General features: G+C 53.8%; 1 protein-coding gene across 1 annotated transcript in view; it reads left to right on the top strand.

The window, feature by feature from the left end:
• The first annotated feature begins 2298 nt into the window (after positions 1 to 2298).
• Positions 2299 to 13823, top strand: part of LOC119236909 (immunoglobulin superfamily member 3-like) — a 36236-nt gene continuing 24711 nt past the window's right edge. Inside the window, exons 1-2 of the mRNA XM_054691558.1 lie at positions 2299 to 2332; positions 10638 to 11078. Coding sequence (XP_054547533.1) covers positions 10850 to 11078 — 229 coding nt within the window. The 5' untranslated portion in view covers positions 2299 to 2332; positions 10638 to 10849. The remainder of the gene's footprint in view (positions 2333 to 10637; positions 11079 to 13823) is intronic.

Here is a 13823-nt window from a genome sequence, read left to right as displayed (position 1 = left end):
GGGGAGGCCCCTTTTTTTTTCTTCTTAAAACCTCAAACTTCCTGAGACTGTAAGATGTGCTGGCCTCTGCCGCCTGCTTATCAACTTCCGGCAGCTGCTGGCCTGGCCAAGAGTTGAGGTCCTTCTGTCTCTCCCTTGGGTCCCCAGCATGGTCTGCGTCAGTTTTATGCATTATTTTTGCTTGTTTTTCCTCAAACGCTCTCTGCCAGGAATCATTTTTAAAAGGGAACTAGGGAACTAGAGTTTGATGAAATCAGCTTGTGCCTCTAGAGCCCCAGGGTAGATCTGCCCAGTGTTTACATGGACACATGAATGTCCCCTCCCACGCTGGGCAAGAGTACAGGCAGTGCCTTGTCCACTACATGCTGGGCCCTGAGTCTTCTGGGCTTTGGCAAGACCCAGAACCAGAGGGATGTGCTAGGAAGAGCAGCAGCCTCGCACCAGAGGAGCAGCTGAAAAGCCGCCTCTCTTATCTAGTGAAATCTGCAAGGACAAGCAGATGAAACCTGGTCTTTCAACACCAGTTGTAGAATGAAAAATACCGTGAGCCCTTTAGGTGGCAGGTGCTCAGAGCATGAACAGTCCAGGCCCTGAGCCACTGTGATGCTTGGAGTCTGCCAGGCCAGGCACATCGGGGCTCTTATAAATGTGTTTCTCTCGCTAAAGGAGCTTGCACTGCTGCTTGGTCAGATGTGCGTCCACCACGGTAGACTAATGAGTCTTTCCTCATCTGATGTGCAGAGACGATGACCTTGGGGGGTACTTCCACCCCAGGAAAGTGGGCATTGCTCCCCTCAGCCCTGCTTTTAGGGGGCTGACCCTTGCTGCTAGTCCCAAATTTGGGTTCCCCCAGATGAAAGATGAGTGTGATGCCTTGAACTTGGCTTGGGTTGGACTCGGCCACTCCCTGTGCGTGTCCTCGAGCAGGCACATGCCCTGAGCCTCAGTTTCCTCCTCTGTAGACACAGGACAGTGGTCACATCAGCTAATCCAGGCCGCGCACTTAACGCAGGGCAGGGAATGGGCTCCAGTTGATGTTCCATCACTTGTCAGACCCCAGCCTCCCTTCTCAGGTTGCCCGAGGTCCTGCCAGCCCCGGGCAGCAGAGGACCCCGATTTCCTCACATCTTGGGGTAAACACTGCACTTGTCATGTGCCCCCAATATCTAGAGATGGTAGGGGGTGTCTTCAAGTCACCTGCTTCCAGGTATAGGACTTTGGCTTCTGAAATTTCGCGCATGAGAGATGCCTTGTAAGATTTTAGGTTCATTGAAGAAATAGTTCATGATTTCTGAAAGTACAGGCCACGTGACTGGGATGCTGGGGCCCAGGGGGGTTGCTGGGGAGGAGACCCACAGTCAATGGATTTCCACCTGCTCCACAGCTGCACCTGGTGGCATGTGGGGGGGGGGCGGGAGTCCTGGTCTGGGCAAGAGTCTCCACCTGCCTCAGCTGGGCTGGGACAGCTCTGGGCTTCTCTGAAGGAAAAGGGCCTCTTCCTGGGGTGGAGTCCTTTGCTCTGGGCCCCCTGGGGCTGCAGGGGGAAATGTGGGGGGAAGCCAGTGGGGAACACTCACCAATAAGAGGGGCATTCCAGGGGCCAGTGGCTGCTCTGCAGAGAGAAATTCGGGGAGGCCACTGAGGGGGTGAACTCCTCAGCCTGAGGGAAAAGCCACAGTGGAAACCGAAGAGGAGCCAGAGAGAGTGAGGAGGAGACACCGCGGCTGGAATCCAGTTCTGGGCACGAGGGGCGGCTGGGATCTGGATTAAGGAAAAGCGGGTGGGGTGCAACAGGCACCCCCACACCCCAGGGGTGTCTGAACAGTCCGGGTTCCCCTTGTTCTGACAGGGGAGGAGAGAGCCTGGGCGGGTCTGGCTGCTACAAGGCACAGATGAAAGCGCGGGGCCTCCCATCCTGGAGCCAGGGCCCTGTGCTCTGGGGGTTTTCAGTCACTGCAGCTGCCAGGGGAGCAGGGCGTAGCTTTTGGGGACTGACACCCCCCCCACCCCCCCACCCCTGACCCGACCCCCGCTCCCGCCTCTGCAGCTCTGACCCCAGCATAATCCAATCACTGAGGAAACCTGCCCGGGGGGGGGGGGGGGGGGGGGGGGGGGTGGAACAGCCCCGGGCGGGCGGGGGATACGGTGCGCACCCCCAGAGCCTCCCGGGAGCAGCGGGGGCGGGGCGCCGCGGGAGGGAGGTGCGCAAGCGGCGGGTGGGGGGGGGCAGCGAATGGAGACTGGGTTTCGCTTTGTGGGCGGGTTGAAAGTGCTCCCCATTGGTTCAAGGCGTTAGTGCGCAGCGCGGTGGAGGTGGCCCTGTCGCCATCAGGTGAGCTCAATCCCTTGCAAGGGGCTACCCACGTGGGCAAAGACCTCGTCTGACTCGCCCACTGCCCTGGCCGGAGTAGGTTTTTTAAAAAACCGCCCAGAATCGCGCCAGATCCGCGCCGCGCGGCCATTAAGGCTGGAGGGGCACCCACAGGCGCACCCCAGCCTGGGCCCGTCGTGGCCGGCCTCGGGGCGCGGGGGGGCTGCGGCTTGTTCCTCCTGCTCGGTGAGTGACCCCTCGGGCAGAGGCCGCTGTGAGGTCGGTGCTGAGAGGGTGGGGGGAGGACTCCCCGAGCCGCTGTCCCTGAGAAAGGGGTCACCTTGCCCCTTCCTTGGGGCGCGGGAGGGAACTTCGCCCTTGGGCGTCTGCATCTGGCTGCGGAAGAAGTGGGGGCTCCAGAGCTCTCCGCGGGGCTCATCTCTCTCTCGGGGCCTCTGAGCCCCACGGGCAGATCCAGGCTCCCGCCCCGCGCAGCCTGCCCGGGAAGGTTGTGGCTTTTCTCTGAAATTCAGTTACTTCTCGGCCTTCAGAGCTGCCCTGGCCTTAGACTTGGGCGCACAGAACCGTGCTGGGTCTTCCCTGGGCTCCTCCACCCGCGCCTTGGGTGTGGATCCCTGCTGGGGTAACGCCCTGCCTGCCCCAGGTCCCCCTATCTGGCAGTGCTAGCCTTGCTTGCAAGTGGGGGTGGCCTCTGCGCCCCAGCCCCAACGGGCCAGCATGGGGTGGGAAGCCAACCCTTGCAGGGGGAGGGCAGAGAGAAGGGTTTGAGCAGGGGACCTAGTCAGTGCTTGGGGTTCCTAAGCAGGCAGTGATGGCGCCTTCCCCTCCCTTTGATCTTAAAGGAAGGAAACAGTGAGTGTCTAGAACCGCCTGGTTCCCTTTCTAGCTTCAGGAAATCAGCAGGACAGACCCAGGATATGGGTATCTTTGCCTTGGTTTGGACCTCCTCACCCTCCCCAACACCTCCAGTCTGGGGGCAAGTCACTGTCAACCCCCTGGAGGGTAGTGCTGGCCCCTAACTCATTCTTCCTTGCCTGGGGGTTGGGGGGGGGGTGCCTGTTCCTCTGGGAACCCTTTGTGAAAACTGTCAGATCCATATTCCACTCCAGTCTTCAGCCTTTCCTGAGTGACTCCTCTGTACATTCTCCCAGGTGCACGACCTGGGGAGAGTTGGAGGAAGACTCAAAGGTACTGCAGTGTCAGGTAGAGAAGTACAGGAAGAGGGATTCAAAGAAGCACCAGGGCCTCCCTGGTGGCTCAAGGGTTATGAAGCTCACCAGCCACTGCAGCACAAGTGTGATCCCTGGCCAGGGCGCTGACCCACAGGACACAGCAGACCTCTCCTGCCCAGCCTGCTGCTCCCCTCAGCAGTGTGTTTCAGGACATCTGCCTGTTCTGCTCCCCACTGTCTCTGGTGAATCCTCTCACCCACCTTATCTCTGGCCTGCACTCCAGCTCTTGTATGCATAAATAAATAAATCTTAAAAAAAAAAAAAAGAAGAAGCTCCAAAGCCTCCTGGGCCAGTCTTTTATGAAAATAGGTTTCCTCTGTGAAGCAAAGCCTTCCGGAGAGAGAGGGTGGTGGAACCTGGCTTCCTAGGAGGGAGGTGCTGGAGCTGCAGTCATGTGGGAAGAGATCCCAGGAGGAGGAAGCCAGGCAAGGAAGCCAGGGAGCAAGAGTTTACAGGTGAACTTGGGCAATAAATGGTCCCTCCTCCGTGTCCCCCAGGGACACTGGACACACACTCCAGGTGTGCCGAGGGCAGTTTCTGAGGGCGCCCTTTCTGGGAGAGAAAGGATAATAGAGTCCGTAAGAATTCATACAATTACTGTGAACATCAGTTGCTCAACAAATACTGAGCATCAGCTGTGTGGGGGGCACTGTACAAGGCCCTGAGCACACAGCAGGCGACAACACTCCCTGCTCAGGTGCTGGGGGAGGGGGAGACAGTGAAAAAGAGCAAATAGAGAAATGTGGGGTGATGGCACAGCACACAGTTACTAATACAGAGATTAGGAAAGCAGAGAGGAGGGGGAGCCGTTCATATTTCTTTTTAAAATTTCACAACTTTGGAACACGCAAAAGCTTTAGAACAGTAAAAATAGTACAATGGACACGACACACCTTTCTCCTCAATTTCACCACATTTGGTAGACTTCTCCCTTTATAGATACGAGTAGCCACACACACACACACATGCACTTAAATGGATTATTTTTTTTTAAGATTTAATTATTTTATACAAGAACTGGAGTACAGGTCAGTAACGGGGGAGGGTGAGAGAATTCACCAGAGCCAGAGCGGGGTGGAGAACAGGCAGACGGACCTAAGACACTGCTGAGGGGAGCAGCAGGCAAGGCAGGAGAGGTCTGCTGCGCCATTCTCCCTGACCAGCGGGGAATCGAACTGGCGCTGCAGAGGCTGTGGACAGCTTCACAGCGTGGCACTCAACCCCTGCGCCACCAGGGAGCCCCTAAATGGGTTATTTCTGCAAAACCTTTTGAGAGATGCAAACCTCAGGACGACCTGCCCCTGATTGAGTCGGCTTGTCTTCTAAGACACTGCATCTCAGTGAGCCCCAGAGCCTGCTCAGCAAACACAGCCTTGTCCTGGACTGCTTTTTGGCAGAGTCAGATCTGGGTGAGCACTTCATCTGGTGGTGGAACCTCTTTCGGCCCCTTGCGTCTACGAAGTTGCTTTTTACTGTATGGCTGCTGGCCTCGAGGGTTCCTACCAGTTGTTTTATAGAAAATGCCTTGATTTGGACTGTCTACCTTTTGGTGGTGATTGGGTTCTGGTGAAAACGTGGTTGTCGGGCAGGATTCTCCTTGTAGGTGTGTCCTGGTCTGCTCCCCGCAGCTCATCAGGAAGCAAACTCAGTCCATTGGTCCCACTGTGGAGGTGTGAGCTTCTATGACTTGGTGAACGTGAGGGCCCACAGACTTCTCACTTTAGAGGCACCTTTTTTCTTTGCAAACCAGTAATTGCCTAAGTGACACTTTGAGATTGTGTGGATATCTTGTTCCCCGACTATCTTTCCTCTAATCTTTTAGCATCCAGTGATTTCACATCCAAGTCTGTTATCACTAAAACATTGTAGATGGTAACTATTTTCTAGCCCCATTTTTTATTGTTTTTTTTTTAAAGATTTATTTATTTATGCATGTAAGAACTGGGATACAGGCCAGAGTTATAGGAGGTGAGAGGATTCACCAGACACAGAGCAGGGAACAGAACAGCCAGACTGACTGAAATACACTGCTGAGGGGAGCAGTGGGAGAGTCAGGAGAGGTCTGCTGCGCCATGTGGGTAGCTCCCTGGCTGGGGATCGAACTCATGCTGCAGTGGCTGTGGATCACTTCATAGGTTGCGTCCCAACCCCTTTCACCACCAGGGAGTCCCTAGAACTGCTTTAAAAAAAAAAAAGTATTGATATTCTTTAGCAATGAAAAGATTTTTTTTTTAAGATTTATTTTATTTATATATGCATACAAGAGCTGGGGCATAGGTTAGAGGTGTGGGGGGTGAGAGGATTCATCAGAGACAGAGCGAGGAGCAGAACAGGCAGATCCCCTGAAATACACAGCTGAGGGGAGCAGCGGGTAAGACAGAAGAGGTCTGCTGCGCCGTGTGGGTCAGCTCCTCAAACTCCTGCTGCAGTGGCTGCGGATTGCTTCATAGTGCTGAGACTTAATCCCTTGCGCCACCAGGGAGACCCACTTTTTGTGATTTTTAGTAAGAGTGGACTCATGGGTGTTTGAAGATGGCGCTCTTGTCATTCTCTGTTCTGATGCGCAGTGATAACAGATTTGGGATCCTCTTCAGACTCCAGTGAGTGTCCGCTTGCCCTGTTTCCATCAGATCCCGAGCACTTCTTACGAACAATGCTTCACACCCATTTTGTCCCCTTCCTGCTTCTTGGAACCATTAGACGTCTGTCTCCTGTGGCTGTTAGCGGGGGTGTAGAATCAAGGCTACCATTTTCAGAACTAGGAAACAGAGCATTCACGGAGGAAAGAAAGCATTCTCAGAGCTCGCTCTGAGATGGCTGGGCCTCAACCATTTGGTTCTTCTTCCTCTTCCTCCATTTGATATTTGGGTCTCCGTTGGCCCCATTCTCAGTAGCGTCACCACAATTTCCTACTCTACATTAGCACGAGATGGTTTCACAACTGTCACACTCGTACCGCTGCCCCACACAGGCTTACTCAACACAGTTCAAGGTTTCTTTGGACTCTTTATTTTTCCTCATTTGCCAGTGAATGAAGATTTACAGTACCTTAAAATTTTAAAGTGACTTGAATTCCCTTTTTCCCTATTTGTGTGGTTATGGTGTGATTTGATAGAGAATTACATCACTTTGTTTCTGTTTCTATTCAGTTGACCTCGCCTCCTCAGCCTTACGGTGCCATGTGCTCCTCGCCCACTGACAAGGAACCCAGTGAGTGAGGGGCCTCTTGTCTGGGTCATAGAAATCCGTTCCTGCACCCCCACAGAAACCCTTAGTTCTCCTTTGTGACCTTGATCTGTTGTCCCCACCAAATATCCATCTGAGGGGACCAAATTATTTGATAGGCTTGTTCTCAGGAAATGAACCCTTGTTGGGTCCTGTCGACCTTTGCTTCCTTTTCATAATGTTCCCCAAAATGTCTGTGAAGATCAGTGTCTGAATTTCCATCAGACTGGTGTGTCGTTTTCTTGCATGTTGTCTGGTTTATCAGTTAAATACTATGGGAAAAATGAAGTTTAACATGCACATTCAGAAAATAATAAATCAGATTAATGAATAATGAGATTATGCCATAAATTCGTTACAGTAGAGTTTCTCAATTATGAACTGGAAAACAAGAGGGATTGTAAAGAAATTTAATTTTTTCGAAAGACTGATTTATGCACAGAAGAACTGGAGTACAGGCCAAAGGTGGGGGGAGGGGTGGTTTGAGAGGATCCACCAGAGACAGAGTGGGGAACAGAACAGGCAGATTGACTGAAATTCACTGCTGAGGGGAGCAGCGGGCGAGACAGGGGAGGTCTGCTGCACCATGTGGCTCAGCTCCCTGATCGAACTCAGGCCATAGTGGTGACAGCGAACTCAGGCTATAGTGGCAACAGCCCTGATACTAACCCCTTGGCCACCAGGGAGGCCCTGTAAAGAAATTTTAAATGAAATGGTCCATAGTGAATTGAAATACCTTGAACCAGACTTTGGAGAATAGATTTTAAGAGACCCACAGAATCCTAAATATTGTAGCAAAACTGGCTCCAAAGCATCCCGTGGGTCTCAGGTATATGCTGTCAAGACAAGACCAGCCTGAGGCAAATGTAGTTCTGAGCATGAAGGGATGTGGGAATCTTGGAAGCACAATCTAGAACATAATATGAAAGAGGAGAATTCATTTTAATATCTTATTTTATTTAATCGTTTCCTTTGACGTGTGGTCGATATAAAAATACTGTGGGATTTTCGATTCCCTTTTTCATACGAAAGTTTCAGAGTCTGGTGTGTGATCTGCTCTCCCCACACATCTCGGTCGGGACTACCCTCCCTGGGCACTCATGGGTGTGGTTGGCTGGTGGCTACTGAATGGGGCTGTACAGACAGAGGGAGACACTTGGAAAGGAGAAGGACATTAAACACGGGAACAAGGGGTGAGAAGGTGGCCTTTTCAGCATCACGGGAGACAGGAAACCTCTAAAGGAGCTTGATTTAGAGACTCAACACCTTAATTCTGGATAAGCTCCAGCTGGAGTCTAGGAGCATCTTGACAATGGAAAGCTTCTGGGGGGTTCTGACTCCAGCTGGGAGTCAGGTGGCTGCAGCTTCAGTTTGAAATAGAAGGAGACAGGGAGGTGGCGATGGTGTAGCCCCAGTAAGTTTCTGTCTTGAGCAACTGTAGAAATGGACATCGCTGGCTGGGACGGGGGAATGATGGAGCCACCAGGGAAGTCGGCGGAGACATCTTACCCCCTGGTGGTGTAGACTCTGGGGCCGGCTGCCCGTGTCGGACACCAGCTCTGTCCCCAACCAGCAGTGACCCCGGTGGGCCTCAGAACCCGCTGAGCCCCAGTCTCCTCATCTGTAACCTGTGATCTTACTCTTTGGGATGCTCTTCCTCTTATTTTCAAGCCCAACTTTCTTTCTTTCCAGGACCCGCTCACATGAGCACCCCTCCTTGAGTACTCACCCCCCATATTCTGCTTCATTTTTCTCACCAACAGTTAACCGCTGTTCCTCCCTTCACTGTAACACAAACTCCCAAGAGGAGCCAGATTTGTCTGTTCTGTCCATCGCTCAGTCCCTACTGCTTGTTACAGTGCCTGAGCCATAGGACAGACTCAATAAATATTTGTGACAATAAGTGAATAGTAGAATCAACCTCACCGAGTTGAGGATTAAATGAGGCTGTCTCTCTACTCATCTGTCTGTCATTTCATTTCTGTCATTTTATTTCTATCTGTCATTTTATTTATCCACCTCTGGAAGTCCTCTTGGGGCTTGGGACAAGTCCCTGGCGTGTAGTAAGTGCTCAGCCACGTCTGTGCTCCTGCCACTGTTGTTAGACACTGTTGGGGTTCAGCAGGCCCAGGCTCATATGGGTGGGATTTATTAAGAGCTGGGTTCCGGAAATAAACTGCCCTGAACTTCCTGGCATAGAAGACTATGTTTTGTTCTTTACTATCTGCAAACCCAGTGAGCATATTTCTTACCCGTAAACCTGGGTTATGGGGTCTGAATAATTACATATCAAATAGGACAGAATTTGTGCTCTCAGCATGGCCTAGACATTTTAAGAGAGCACTGCCGGCTCCTCTGTAAAAATGCACTTAGTTGAAACTCTCTTCCCCAGATGCCAGCACCCCTGGGAGCATCATTGAAAGAACTGAGATGCAGGGAGCGGCAAAGGTTGTGGTCTCAAGTGCACTGCCAGGGGAGAAGCCCACCTGCTCATGGGTTTTGGGTACAAAAATGCCACAGGGCCTGGCTGTGTCCAGGCTTCAAGTGAATCACCATTAGGGTTCAGTTGTACGGGGAAGTCCCAAGAACTATGTCAGTTATGAACTGAAACTTTTAGGGGATTTTTTTCCTTTATTCATCTCTTGAATTTTTACTTCAGCTGCTAACTCTGCCGGCCATGTGCCATTTTAATACTCTTAAGAGAGAGAAAGAAAGAAGTATTGCTGGAGACCCGCTCCAGCAGAATGTCGTGTCAGGAGTCCCCGAAAGGAGAGGATGGCGTCGGCGAAAACTTGGGAGGCTGAGGGGAAGTGGGGTGAGGCAGACACAGACACTCTGTCTGGTGCAAGTATCTCCTACTGAGGGTCTCAGCGGGTCTTTATACCTTAAGGCGAGCGGTGAGATGGCACCAGCATAAGCATCAAAGCAGAACAGAGACAATCATTACATATTTTCTCATGAACATGCAGAGACCCTCTTGGTCTCACACTACAAATGGCACTTCTTTAATCTGATTAAGAAAAACAACAGGGACAATTATTCTCCTTGGTACAACTCATTTTCTAGCATGATCAATTGTCTAAGACAGTACAATGTTCAGTAGGGGAAGCAGGGGCCATTGCAAAAGGCATGGGGGTCCTGGACGGCCAGCAGACCCTCCTCGGGGGCAGGCCGCAGTGGGTGGGGAGGGTAGGGCTGTGTTTTGACTTCATCTTAGGGGTTCCAGGCCGATGCACTCTGCTACAGCTGAACTCTGCCACCTTTCCTTGCTGAGTCAGGGGCTTTCCATCAGCTTCAAGAGCAGTTAGAGGTCTCGCAGGAGCAGCTAGCAAGGGTCAGGAAGCCCTGGCTTTTTTACACTGTCCTTAATTGTATGTAAATCCACTAAATTAATTCACTTCACAAATTGCTTGCTGAGTGGCCTTCATGTGCTGGAATGTGGGGTACAGTGCAGAACCAGAAGGGACTGGTGTTTGTCTGGAGGGATAGCTGTGCCAGGGACGTGACAGGGGTCAGTCTGTCCAGTTCTCCTTCTGATTTCCCCGTGAGCAGGGCTCTGTCCCCCAGAATCCAAGCGGGGGTGGGGGGGTCGAGGGCCTCTCATGGCCCCCCTTCGTCAGCTACCCTCTGCTTTTAGTATTAGTGCCCAGAGCATCCTCCTGACGCGTCTGCTCTGGTCCTTGAGCTCCTTCTCTCCCCTGGACTATTACCCCCTCCACACGGGCATGCCCCAGCTGCGGTGCCAGTTCCCTGGGTGCTCCTGTCATGTCTTCAGTGATGGGCACTTGAGTTGCTCTGAGCACAGAAATGAAAACAGTGTCTCCTCCTGTCTCTGTCCTCTGTCCCAGGTGCGGCCCTGCAGGTGGACATGGTGGTCCCAAAGCCATGGTGTCCGAGAAGGCCGCCTTCCAGCTGGACTGCAGCATCGTGTCTCACTCGAGCCAGGACTCCTGCTTCGCTGTGGCCTGGTTTTGCCTGAGGATGAAAGTTGTTGGGGACAAGGGCAGCCCTGGCAGAACAGGAGGAGCAGGACTCCACCAAGTGGAGGGCATTGCTGAGCATGGGGCCTGACGGGGTCTTCGGCCCAGAGGGAGGCCCCTGGGAGGGCAGACTCCGCTTCCAGAGGCCCTCGCCACTGCTCTTCCGGCTCACGGTGCTGCAGGCCAGCCCGCAGGACACGGGCCACTACTCCTGCCGCGTGGAGGAGTGGCTGCCCAGCCCTCAGGGAGATTGGTACCTGCTGGCAGAGGAGGAGTCGGCCCCCATGGGCATCCGCGTCCTGGACACTGGTGAGTTTCCCCAGTTGGCAGGGGAGGGTTGCGCTTGGTGACAGCTGTGTCTCAGGGACAGGTCAGGGCGCGTTTGCAGGTTAATAAGCACTTTCCTCGCCTGTCACGGGCACTGAGGACTTGACACAGGGTCAAGTGACATGAACTTTGACACTGAGTTTCATGTCACTGACCCTGATGGCCCAGGCCAACTCAGGAGTGTGAACGGCAGTGATAACACAGTCATCGTCAATCTGTGCAATAATCCTGATGCCACACCGAGTCTGTTGTAGTGTTTCCTCTGTTGTTCACCAGCCTATGGTAGAGGTCATCACACAAATACCTGGGCAGGGGTTACTGTGTTACACTTTAGAATATTCACTCTGATCTCCTTTAGCCAATTAACAAGTGCTTCAGACTCGTAAGGAGAGATAATGAAGCCCGAACTGTTCACTATCCCTCTCTGTTTTCCCTGGGTCATATTTATTTTGGGGGTGGCTTGGAGGTCTGGTGGATTTTCATGGTCACCTGGGAGGACCAACCTAGAAGGTCAGTAATGTCACAGGGTGTCTGGGAACAGGTGAACTTGCCATCAGTTTTGCTACAGAATATTCCAGAACTCTGATTTTCGAGAGCACTGAAGGACTCAATAAACAAAGCGGAGCAAAGACTGCTGACCCTGAATCATCTGTTCTAACGAGGCACTCTTATGGTTGTCCTCTCTCAATATGTGGACTCTCTGAGACTGAAAATGGTGTCAGTTACTAGCACAATTGGCCTATAATGCAGAAGTAAAATGTACTAGAAATTTCAACTTGTTTTCCGTCAAAATATTTGAAATTTTGAGTTCACTTGCTATTTCTTTTCTTTGATCACCTCGTTTACACGCTTCAGATTGACGCCTATGACGCTGAGATTTTACAGGTCAAAGTAGTTGACTCTCAACAATTTCACATGCTTTAGGGATCTAATAGGTGTAAGTGTGTGTTGAATGTTCTTGATCACGCTGAGCCACAGGAAATGGATTTCCACCTGCTTCCCAGCTGCACCTGGTGGCACGTGGAGGGGCGGGGAGTCCTGGTCTGGGCAAGAGTCTCCACCTGCCTCAGCTGGGCTGGGACAGCTCTGGGCTTCTCTGAAGGAAAAGGGCCCCTTCCTGGGGTGGAGTCCTTGGGTCTGGGCCCCCTGGGGCTGCGGGGGGGGGGGCAAGCCAGTGGGGAACACTGACCAATAAGATGTCTGTCCCCCCACTCCCGCAGCTCCAGACCCCCAGCGCATCCCAGGTAGTGAGGAAACATGCTGGGGCAGGAGCTGGACAGCCCTAGAGAGGGGCAGGAATCAGGAATGCTGACAGGGATGAGCCACGTGGGGGCGGGCTGAGCCCGCGGAGAGGACGTGCCAGGCAGTAAGAGGCTGTGCAGGCAGGTCCCCCCCAACCCCCGCAGTGTGCATGGAGCTTTAATTATTTAAGATTTATTTATTTATTTATTTATTTATACAAGCACTGGGTACAGTCAGAAGCGCGGGAGGGTGAGAGAATTCACCAGCGCCAGAGCGGGGAGCAGAGCAGGCAGAAGGACCGAAGTACACTGCTGAGGGGAGCAGCGGGCTGCAGGAGAGGTCTGCGCGCCATGTGGGACCCTCACCCTGGGGCCGAAGATCCCACCAGACGTGCAGCTTCCAGCCCAGCGCTCCACCGCTGCGCCACTGGGGGCGCCTGTGCCCGCAGCTTTAAAGGACTGAGCCGGAAGCGCGGGCGGGCGGGCCACGTGGAGGGGGGGCGGGCCACGTGGAGGGGAGCGGGCGGGGCTTCTGTGCACGCTGCGGAGCTCCAGGGGGATCCTGGCCGCCCGCGTGATGACCCCCCCTGAGCCCCGCGGGGGTCCTCTGCCTGCTGCCCCTGCTCGGTGAGTGCCCCCCCCCCGCCGCCCGCCGCGGGTCTGGGGTGCCGCGCCCGGGGCGAAGGTCGGGTGGGCGGCGGGGCCCGAGGGGCGGCGGGGTCGGCGCTGAGGAGGGGCGCGGGGTGGGGGGACTCGCGCGGGCCAGCTGTCCCGAGAAAGGTGTCACCGCAACCCTCCCTTGGGGCGCGGGGGGCGGGGAATTTCGCCGCGGGGCGTCTCGATCTGGCTGGGAAGAAGTGGGGGGCTCAGCGCTCTCCTCCGCGGGGCTCATCTGTCTCTGGGAGTCTCCGAAGCCCCAGGGCGGGATCCAGGCCCCCGCCCCGCGCAGCGATCCCGGGAAGGTTGTGGCTTTTCTCTGAGATTCCCTTACTTCTCGGCCTCCGAGCCGCCCTGGCCCTACACATGGGCGCACAGGACCGCGCTGGGCCTCCCTCGGGATCCCCCACCGGTGCCTTGGGTGTGGATCCCACCCTGGGCCAAGGCAGAGGCAGGTCTGGGCAGAGGGACTGAAGTGAGGCAGAGGCTGGGGTGTCTATACTCAGGTGAGGGGTGCAGGGTTTCACCAATGGGAGGGGGAGTGGTCCACAGGGAGACAAGTTGGCAGCAGCTCAGCTTGGAGTTGGATGGCACCAGCTGGTTTTATCAAGGGGAGGGGAAAGTGTTAGCACAGAGATGGGGCAGGAGTCTTCAGATTCACTTAAATAGGTTATTTATTTTTTTAATTTTATTTTTATATTCCACATACAATTGCAACCCCCTTATATTGACCCCATCCCTCCTTTCCCCACCCCCCACCCCTCCATAGAGTCTCTGGTTCATAGTTATTTGTTGTTTGCTGCCTGGGTGGGGCTAAAGACTGCCCTGA

This window comes from Talpa occidentalis, unplaced genomic scaffold, assembly GCF_014898055.3.
Source record: "Talpa occidentalis isolate TD23 unplaced genomic scaffold, MPIMG_talOcc4v2.1 talOcc4.9, whole genome shotgun sequence".
NCBI classification, from domain to species: Eukaryota; Metazoa; Chordata; class Mammalia; order Eulipotyphla; family Talpidae; genus Talpa; species Talpa occidentalis.
The sequence above is the reverse complement of the archived record's forward strand: the minus strand, read 5'-3'. Positions and strand labels throughout refer to the sequence as shown.